Source organism: Carlito syrichta, unplaced genomic scaffold (genome assembly GCF_000164805.1).
Source record: "Carlito syrichta isolate Samal-C Ts95f unplaced genomic scaffold, Tarsius_syrichta-2.0.1 Scaffold153922, whole genome shotgun sequence".
Taxonomy (NCBI): Eukaryota; Metazoa; Chordata; class Mammalia; order Primates; family Tarsiidae; genus Carlito; species Carlito syrichta.
The window spans coordinates 3761-14312 of record NW_007098018.1 but is presented as its reverse complement, the minus strand read 5'-3'; the positions used below and the strand labels follow the sequence as shown (position 1 = coordinate 14312).

The 10552-nt window shown below is 61.6% G+C and overlaps 1 protein-coding gene across 1 annotated transcript in view; it reads right to left on the bottom strand.

The window, feature by feature from the left end:
- The window catches only part of LOC103252255 (paired box protein Pax-2-like), a 36535-nt gene that overhangs the window by 25002 nt on the left and 981 nt on the right, over positions 1 to 10552 (bottom strand). The window contains exon 2 of the mRNA XM_021709011.1: positions 10317 to 10514. Within this exon, the coding sequence (XP_021564686.1) occupies positions 10317 to 10514 (198 nt within the window). The remainder of the gene's footprint in view (positions 1 to 10316; positions 10515 to 10552) is intronic.

The window sequence follows — 10552 nt, the reverse complement described above, 5'->3', positions numbered from 1 at the left end:
GTCTCGAACCCCCGGGCTCAGGCAATCCACTCACCTCAGCCTCCCAAAGGCGCGGGATGACAGGCTGAGCCACCGAGCCCGGCCCTCTCTACTTTTTAATGCTACTTCCAACTTCCCCATCCACAGAGAAGCTCGGCTTGCTCTCAGCGGCTCCAGCCACTGCCCTCAGGGTCTCTCTTACCCAGGCTTCTCTCCCCTTGACTTAAGCTGTGCTTTAGTAAGGAGGAACTTGGGGTCATCTGTTCCAGAGCACACGGGCTGACCCCTTTTATCAAAGGGATCACGCCCCCAAGGGCCCCCTCGAGGGACCTTGGCTTCCCCTGCTGAGCTGTCCCCCCTGCGTGCGTGAGTGCACACGGCCCTCTGCGGCCACGGCCACGCTTCACTGCCCCGCGTCAATGCCGCTCAGCACCGCCAGGAAGAGCCCAGGGAAGCCATGGCGTGGATGCAGCTGACCCTTCACGGCTGGGGTAAGTCCAGACCCGGGCCCTCCCTGTCCACGGCCACTCGGTTCTTTTGAGGGCAGGCTTGCAGGAGCCCGGCCCGGCTGCTTCCTCCAAACCCGGCCTACAGGCACGCCTCGACCAGGAGCAGAGGGGCGGCTGAGATGGCATCAGTCACAAGCATCCTCCCCAGCTCCCAGAGGCGTGAGTTGGCGGGGACAAGGCTGAGGATACAGGACCATGCCCCCTCCGTTCCTGTGGCATCTGGTGTCTTCCTCTTCTCTTCCACTGTTTCCACACCTCCTCCCCATCTCCATTCTACTTGACCTTGAACTACGGCCTCTCCCTTCACACAGGAGCCTGTCGCAAGGGCAAGGGCGGCAGTCCCTCCGAAGCAGCAGACCCCTGGCCCGACAGGCCTGGAGACCCGCAGCCAGCGGGGCCAGCCCATCCCTCCGCACCCGGAAATAAATCCCATTGCATTTGCATTTTAATTTTCCACATAAACAAAGGCCCAGAGTACTCGCTTGGGCTGCATCACCGGCCGAATTTAATTAGAAATGAAAAGTTTATAGGGCCCTCTTTAATGCGATTAATGCTCAGTTAACATTTATCACATTCACACGCTGCAGTCGGCTTTTCAGAGCAGCCACGGGCCATGAAATGAATCTCCCTCAACTTTTTTTGTGCCCGTCCTGGGAGGTCATCTCCTAAGGAGTCTATGTGGCTTCCCAGGATGTCTCCCTGGGGCCACCTTGGTCCTCATGGCCAAGTTCAGGGGAAGCGAAGGGGGTGAAAGTGAGGGTAAGCACGGTTCCTAGGAGGTGTTGGATCCCGACCAGGCCTGCACCCTCTGTGGAGAATTAAGTGCTTAGCCCCATGGACTGGCTAAAAGTTTCAGGACCTCTTCCTAACAGTGAAAAAGACCACTCCGCTGGCGTGGTGGCACACATCTATGATCTCAGCACTTTGGGAGGCGGAGGCAAGAGGATTGCCTGAACCCCAGTTTGAAACCAGCCTGGACAACATAGCGAGACCTCGTCTCTACAAAGAGAATTTAAAAACTAGCCAGGTGTGGTGGTGTGCACCTGTCGTCCCAGCTGCTCGGGAGACTGAGGAGAGAGGACTGCTTGAGCCCAGGAGTCTGAGGCTGTGGTAAGCAGTGATCGTGCCACTACATTCGGTCTGGGTTGACAGAGGGGAACTTCCAACTCAAGGAAAAAAAGGTCTCCCCCACAAGATGGCCCATTTATGTGGTCAAAACCCAGGCCTCGGCGGGGGCTAGCCGGTGTCATCACACCTGGCCCTCCCTCCTCCTGCCCGCTGCAGTCTCTCCTGCACCTGTCTTCCCCTCTCAGCAGGACTCTGTCAGGCTCTCCCCCCAGGACCACAGTGACTGATGTGAGGAGCCCAAGTCCCATCCCGGCAGACCCCCTTAACTCAGGCCCGCCAGACTCCAGACAGCCACAGCCCCTTGAAGGCCGCCGGCCCTGGTGTCAGCTGCTTAGAGAAGCTGGCGGAACGGGAAACATAAAACCACCACGGGTCCCTGGAGGAAGGATGGCCTTTCTTATCTCATCAGATTCTCTTCACCCTTCGATCAGAGTCTACTGAGATTGGCCCCCTCACCCAGACCAGCTCACCCAAGCAACGAGGCAGAGGAGGGCCACGGCCGCTCTGTAGACGGCCGGGGAGACGGCCGTCTGGGCCTCTGTCCCCACGCAAACGCGTGCTCTCGCAGCAGGCGTCAGCAGATACGGCAACTGCCACCGGTGCGATGACACACACGCGCCTCCCCAGCATCACGCACACCTGGACGCACACATCTCGGGAGCAGACACCCTGTTCATGGGCACGCTTGTCCCTGACGCGCACATGCACACGCACCACATGTGTAAGGCACCCCGTGAACCGCTCTAGACCCCACTCTCAGACCCGGCAAGGCGCCCACTGTCATTCCACCCTGCGCTCTCCAGAGAGTCTTCGCTGACACCTGCATGGGCACGCTGTCCACGCCGTGGCAGGAACTTTCCCAGACCTTTAGCCAGAAGCTTTCTGGCTAGCAGACGAGCTCCCAGCTTGACAAGACTGACCCCCTCCCAGAGCTCCCCAGTTCACCAGGGCCGCCAGACACTTCCCAGGGGTGGGAAGCCAGGCTGGACTGGACATGGGCACACAAGCTCTCTTCCGAGCAGAGCTACAGGGGCCGCAGCACATGTGGGCACTGCTGCCTGCCTCCGGGATGGGACGGAGGGTCCCAGGCCGTGGCTGGGTGAGGGTCGCCTCCCTGCTCACTTCATGGGCTGTCGGGCAGACAGGCAAACGCTGCCTGCAGCCTCCTGGTCTCCTTCAGCTCCCTCCACCTGCTGCCAGGTGTGGGCGGGCAAGAGGGAGTGAGGACAGGTGCTTGCCTGGTGCCGCTCCCACCACTCGGGCTCTGGGCCATCTTCTTTCTCTCCCGCCCCTCCTGCCGCCCGCCTTAAGCCCTTCCTCTCTGACATCTGGACTCCCCTGTGCTCGCGAGATGAGCACAGTGCCCCAGCCTGTGCCCTGCCCCCTGCCCCGAGAAGCCACCCTCTGTCCTCTGGCCTGTTCTGTGCCCACTGCAGAGGGACGTCACCGCAACTCTAGCAGGACTCAGGTGGCAGAGGGGTCACCCAGAACAAAGCAGCCACAGGCTCTGGGCGGAGGAGCTCTGATCTGGAGCCCAAGTGGGAGATCTCCCCCTCTTCTCCTGGCCATCCTCCCATGCCCCCCTCCACCACGAGTCACGTGTGTTCTGTGGCCGGCACGGAGTTTGAGAAACCCCGTCTCCCTGCGCCACACCTGCAGGCGAGCAGTGTGCTCAGCTCTGCCGGTCCAGCTCTGGTCACCCTCCGTACCATCTCCCGTGGCCTCTCCCATGTGCCCTGGCTGCCAGGGCTCGAGGGCACATGTGCTCTGACCTGCAGCCACAAAGCCTCTCCACCACTGCCCTTGGCAGACACCAGGCTGGACTTCTGGGCACGTTTCTTCCCCCATGTCTCTGCAATAAACCTGACCCTCCCTGGGACAAGATGCCACCTGACCTCTCTCCTTCCTGCCTTTCTCTGGGAAAAACAACAGTCTTCTCATCATATTATCTCTCAAAACATAGACAGGGCCCCACTGCCCCGGGGGGTGGAGGGTGCGCCGAGAAGGGGCCAGCCCCACCCCCTCCCGTCTCCCTCCCTCCCACACGCCTTCCTGCATCACATGGGTTCCCAGGCCAGGGCCTGCTCCCTCTCCTCCAGGGCCAGCCCATGCTCCTCCTGCTTCCCGGATCCCCGACAGCCCTCGCAGGAGGCCCCAGGTGTCTGCGGGCTCGCCTCGCCTGGACCCCAAGCCTCCCAGGGGCCAGCTGTGTGTTTCCCATACACGGTCAGCCTCTTCCTCATGTTCCAGAACCTGGAGTACTGGAAGGATTTCGGGGCTGGGGCTGGGGCCTGGCTTGGGGTGGCTGGACCGCAGCTCCGAGGAAGGGCTGTGCCGGGAAGAGCGTCGCCGTGGCTGCGTGCTCAGCGGGTCCCTCGCCAACCCTTCGCCTGGGTGGGACTCAAGCATCGGCGAGATGGGCCGCTGGCCACACAGCTCCGTGGCGGGGACGGCATCACGGCCGCAAAGCCCCTCTTACAGAGGGCCAGCTGGACTGTCGTGTCAGGACAGAAGTAAGTGAGGGAAAACTGGGCTCACATTCGCCTAGATGATGACACACAGACTCTTGAGCCCAGGCCCGGGACTGCTGTTGCCCAAGCCATGAGCTCGTGGCTGCCTCTCTGGTCAGGCTGACGGCCCAGGTGAAGGGGCCTGGCCTTGGCCTGTGACCACAGGGCACGCCTTGGGGCCCTCCTCCCTTCCCCCCCCCCTTGGCCTCAGAGTCCCTGCCCCTAAGAGTACGCCAGGTGGCCACACACAAATCCAGACACCCAGAAGACGTCAACCCCTGCACCTGTCAACATCATGACCACGTCCTGGCTTGCCTTTCGAGCAACAAAACAAATCCCTTGTCCCACAGGAGGAAACACCTCACCAGTGTGCTGTGGCCGAGGGACACACCCAGGCAACCCGAGGGCTCCCCTGTCTGCTACTTCCCTTGCTATCTGGGTGCAGGCTGTGGGCACCACTAGCCACGCCTCGGAGCTCGGGGCCCTACCCCAACTCTGGACTCACCCGCGTGGCTGGGGGCTGCACCTGTGGCTGCTTTCCCTGCAAGAATCTGAGCTTGGACACCCAGCTCAGCGGGTGGGAGACAGGAGACACAGCGAGACCCGGAGGCCTGCCAGGGCGCGTTCTCGCAAAGAGCAGGAGGTGGCCCGGGAACTCTTCCCAGCACACAGATGCCCCTTGACTCGCCATGGGGTTACATCTCGACACACCCGCCGTAAGCCGAAAACATCACGCGTCAGAGTGGCACGTGGTCCATCAAAGGCACAGAAACTCCAAGCTCAGCTCGGCCTACCTCAGACAGGCTCGGAGCACACACACCAGCCCACCGCCGGGCGATACCCCCTCACGCAAAGCCTGTTGTATAACCAAGTGTTGACCATCCCGTGCCCACGTTCTTGAAGGCTGTCCTGGAAGTGAGGAACAGAACGGTCGGGTGGCTCGGAGAGCAGTTTCCACTGAACGTGCGTTGCTTCTGCACCATCGTCAAGTGGAAAATTCTCAAGCCATGCCACCACCTGCTAGGGACCGTCTGTACACCTTTGCCTCTTGATATGAGAACTCCAACTCCGGGTACAAGCAAGGAGGGCTGGGGACAAGCCTGGGCTCAGAGGGGTGACGCTGCCATCAGTGGAAGCTGGAGATCAAGAGGCTGGGTGGCAACGGGGCCCTGGCAGAAGGTGCCCGTCCCAGCCGCCCATGAGAAGACGCCACACAGGCTCATCGGGGGCCCCCTTTCCAGGGCACAGGCTCTGGGTGGGTGTGACAGACCTCCTGCTCCAGCCACAGCTGTCGCTGTCTTCCCCTGGAAGCTGTCCTCTTCTGGTCCCACGCGCATGCTGTCACCCCTGGGTCTACTGTGCACAGGAAGCTCCTGGCGCCAACACACCCGCAAAGCGATGACTGTCCCCTGCCGCATCTCCACTTGCTCCCTAACCCCTGTCCCCCAGCCCGGCCAGTCTCCCCTGGGCTAATCCCCCCGTGGCCCCTCTATTGAACTGTTGTGTTGTCCGTTTCCCTATGACAAGGGCTCTGGTTACAGAGTTATTGATTGGTTTCCATGCAGACAGATGGGCCCTTCCCGGGCTCCTGTCAAAGTCCGCGGCTGTGTGGGCTGATTGTTGGCTCTCGGGTGTAGGATTGCACCGGAGACCACCCTCCACGCGGCCCCGGCGCCCAGGCCAAGAGCGGCAACAGATGAGACAGCCGAGCGATGATAAAAGCCATCGAGTGGGTGACCTGGGCGGGCGCGAGGTGGATGCCACTTCCTATTTGATGTGATTGCCTGGTTGAGATCTCAGGACAGTTGGGACGCTACTTATCTACTCATTTGGGGTTGTCCCCCCGCCTTGGCGCCTTTGCATCACCTTGCAAAGCCCAACTGGAGCTGCCGTTGGCCCCAGCCCCTCCTGTCTGCCCCTTCTTGACGAACGCGGAGCCCGGCCAGTGCTTTCCCTGAAAACTGCTTTGTGGCCTGAACATGCACCGAACCAGCCAGCGGGGAGACAGTCGGACTGACGGCTCCGCTGGCCAGGAAACCCAGTCCAAAATGACTGAGGAACAAGAAGAGCTTCTCGGGAGGCCATCCAGCCATTTGGGGGAATGAGAGTCTCACTGGCTAGGCCCGCTCCCAAGGTTATCCCGATACTTGCCTTGGCAGCAGGGACCAGACAGAGAGAAACTGGCGTGGCTGCCAGCATGCGGGCCCAGCCTGCTGGGCTCAGGCCACCGAGGGCCGTCCCTGTCCTCGTGCCTCCCACTCCCCTGAAGGTGGAAGGCCTATCCTTCACTCTCCGGTTCGCCCTGGCCCTTCGCCACGAGACTAGCAGCCTTGACCACCAAGCAGCCGCAAGGGCACGGAGACCGGGCCGGCAGCACTGCCCGGCCCAGCTTCCTGCCGAGCCAGATCCAAGATCAAACAGGCAACATTCTGGAGCCCGAGTTTCAGACAGGGAGGAACAGCCCCAGCCCTGAACACGTCTTCCCCATCCCCCTGGCCGGGGCCGGTGGCTCCCTGCCCGTCCTGCCCATAGATTAGAAAGGCCTTTGAATGAACACCTGGCAGGCCCCGCACCTGCAGCCAGACCCCTGGCAGAGGACACAGGGGGCACCCGCATAACCCAGGACGGGATTCTGCAACACCCCGCTGGGCCACAGCCTTCTGGAAGTGCAGTCTGCCCTTGCTGGGAGAATGTGTGCGCTTGGAGCCACACAGGCTGAGGGGCATGGGTGGGTGGTGGGTGACCAGTGACATGCGGACTCTGGCAGAGGCCACCCCAGAGACCTAGGGGCAGGGAGTGCCCTGACCTCCAAGGGTGTCGGGCTCCCCTGGCCATGCCCTCACTGTCAACGCCTTCCAAAAGTGCACCCTTGCGGGATCTCCGGTGACCCGAGATGCTCCCTGCAGTTGGCACCTGCTCTCTCAAAGGAGCTGTGTTCCCTGCCCAGACCAGCAGCCCAGGCAGAGCTGGGTGCGTCATCAGGAAAATCCTTCCCGCCTGGTCAACCGCTTGGCCACGGAGCCAGGCGCCTTCCCCTCCTGGTGACACAGGTCTCCCTCCACCTTTCCCCCCTCGGGCCATTCCCCACACCAGGTTTCAGTCCAAAGCCACCTGTTCATCAACCGTCGCCCTTGACAGAGGCCGGGAACGAGGTGAAGAGCCGGCAGCCCCATGCTCAGCGACCAGGAACCCGGTATTTAGAAGCAGTCAGATAAATCCCACATGCTAAGCAGCCCCTCGGCCCTCGGGATTGTTGACCGTGGTCTCTGGGCATGGGGAGGCCTTCCTAGCCCAATCCTTGGGCTCAGAGGGACTCCCGCAGGCTTCGCTAATGGGGGATGAGGGCCGGATGGCCAAACCTTCATCACCACAGGATCAGATGCCAAAACCGCCAGGAAAGCACGAAAAGCAACTTGGCTTACAAGCCTCACAGCATCTTTCAAGGGCAGTGGCCGCATGTGGTCAGGGAGGAGGGAATGAGAGCCTTTGGCGCAGGCGGGTGGGCACGTGTGGCCGTCCTGCCGACCCCCGGCTGGTGCACGTCCTCCCCCTCGGCTGTGGCAAAAGACCCTGCCTAGGGACACGTCACCAGCAAAAAGCGCCAGACCCAGAAGCCACCGCCCCCAACACATCACGCTTTTCTGCACAGAGGAAAAACCCCAGGTTCTTCCTCCACGAGCGAGAATTCCCGAAACGGAGAGGACCAGGCTCCCAACACAACCAGCCGCAGAGACGCTGCCTGTCAGCACAGGCTCCGGGGTGCCACAACCCATCCCAGAGAAGCCCCCCGCCGACTTCAGAGCCAAGCACCCACAGGGCGAAAGGTGGGGTATGTGGCACCCTGAGCCTTCCCCCGGTCCCCACTCGGCAGCCCCCAGAATCCATCCCAAAATAGGAACGCTGGGAGGACAGCCTGCCTGGCCCTGGATGACAAAGTGAGCTGTGACGCCCAGCTGCAGGGCAAGGGTGCTGCCCGGGCTGTGGGTGGCTACCAGCTCCTCTCTCCCTCCTCCTGCCCACCTCCGCCGACTCCTGCTGGCGGACGGCTGTGGCCCCACACCCGGAGGAAGCCCAGCGCCCCTCGGGTGACAGGGCTCTGAGCCGGGGAGGTCCTGCTGCTGTGGGAGCTCCAAGCCATGGTTGGTCCTTCTCCACTCCTACGCCGCTCCGGCTCTGTCCTCATCCCGGTGGGGCACCCCCAGGCTTCCAGAGCCTGAGCCTGGCGTCGCCTGTGCCCAGCTCTCCACGCTTTTCAGAATCAAAGCATTCCCAAACTGGGACCGGAGCCAGCTTCCAAAATCATGTCTGCCAGGGGCGGGGGAGGTGTATGTTGGGGACGGGGCCACCACACCTGCCATGTTGCCCACTCCGCTGCCCCATCCAGGAGAAGCCAACGGCCTTGACCCTGCCTGGCTTGGTGCCTCCAAAGCCTTGCAAACCCAGTTACTGACAACAAGCATTTCTCTCCAGCATTCTCCAGAACACCACGGCTCCGTCCAGCGACACACTCTGGGCCCCGGCTGTCTCCCTCCCAGAACCTCAGTCCCAGCTCACTCCCAAGAGCTGCCAGCCACGGGGCTGAGTTTCAGACTGGTTCCAGAACAAGGCTGCAGCCCCTTCCCCTCCCAACTGCCAAGCCAGCCTCAGCCCCAGCCCCAAGCCTCCTGGCCTCCTCCCCGGGCTTTTAAATGCAAAGGGCTCCTTCCTCCCCCAACCACCCAGGCCTGGTTCCAGCTCTGTGGGAAGGTATCTGAATGTCAAATCGCTGGGCTTTCAATACCTGGCTGGGCCAGGCCCAGGGAGCTGAGGGTTTTCAGAGGGTGTATAATTAGCTGATCAGTATTATGTTACCCTGTTCATAACTGAATAACCATTTTAATACAGATGGCACACACCGGGATAATTCCTGGGGTCGCCTCGCCGTACGTTACAGCACAAGTGTGGCAGAGGGAATCTTCTTTAGCCAAGGTACATTCTACCAGCTAATTTTACCTGCTGTTTTCAGGATGATTTGGGATAATTCCATACCATTTGCAAAATATTAAAAAAAAAAAACCTTGCTATGTGGCGCTCATTTCAGAATAAGGCACCATCTGAATTATTAGTTGTCCTGATAATGAGCCTCGGAAGAGTTCAAAGAATAACAGAGGTGTGAAGCCCTTAGTCCTCCTGGTGGGGGTGGGGGTGGGGGTGGGGCCGCTTAAGCTGGGGTGGGGGTGCAAGACATCTGAGTCTTGCTTCTGACTGGAGTGTGACTTGTGCGGGGTCTCTGTGTACCACTGTCAGGCCACACACTTCTGTCATCCTGAAGCCAGCCCGGGTAGCCGGGGCTCCCCGGCCAGGCCGCTAGCCGAGCCATGCGTGCACGGAATGTGCACACGTGTTCTCCCGGAGCACACCCTGGAGGGGTTTGGAGTCTGGGAGACCTCACTGTCCTGCATGTCACGCCGACTCTGGCCTGTACCGTCCCCACTTGCGCAAAAGACTTCAGCCTGGAGACAGGCACCCGAGGGGGTTGGGGGCATCCTTTCCCAAGGCTGAGTCTCAGGGTCTGGGGCTCTCCCGCCCTGCCTGGCACCCCAGTCCCTGTCTGGCTCGCCTGCCCCTGCCAGGTGCTGGCTGGTGGTTGGCGGTGCCGGTGCCCTGGGGCCGGAAACGTGTGTGGAGCTGGCTAGCGAGGCCTGGGCTCCTGGGAGCAAGCTTTGTGGGAGCTGGCCCGGAGGGAGGAGGACTGGGCTCCTGGGAGCAAGCTTTGTGGGAGCTGGCCCGGAGGGCGGAGGAGCCAGGACCGCGGCCGCCCGGGAAGGGAGCGCGCCTTTAGAAAGGGAAGTCTGTTAGGAGGCGGTGAATAGACGCTGGTCATTTTAAAGGCTCGGGCTGCTGGCGGTGATTGTCTCTAGATTCCGAGGCGCCTAATCTTGGAGTCTTAATTACCACAAACACTTGGATCCCTTTCCAGGTCGCAGGCAGAAGCCCGGCAGGGAATACGCAGCCCTGAACTGGAGACAGCCCTGCCTGTCTGTCTGTCTGTCTCCGCCTTGCAGTTTTCCTCTCCCTGCCCGGATGACTTGGGGCAGGAGCCCGGAGGAAGGGCAGAGGCTGGACAAAGAGCGAGCGCGGCGCAGGACGCGGCCTGGGGCAGGAAGCGGGCGCCGGAGTCCCGCCCCGCAGGCCCGGGGCGCTTGCTCACCTGTTGATGGAGGAGACGCTGGGCACCGTGTCGTTGTCACAGATGCCCTCAGCCAGGAGCCGGTCCCGAATCTCCCAGGCGAACATGGTCGGGTTCTGCCGCTTGTACTCGGCAATCTTGTCCACTACTTTGGGCGTCGCCACCTTGGGCTTGGAGCCGCCGATCACGCCGGGCTTGATGCTGCCGGTCTCGTAGTACCTGGGCCGGGAAGGCCGGCGGGGTCAGCAGGGGCGGCG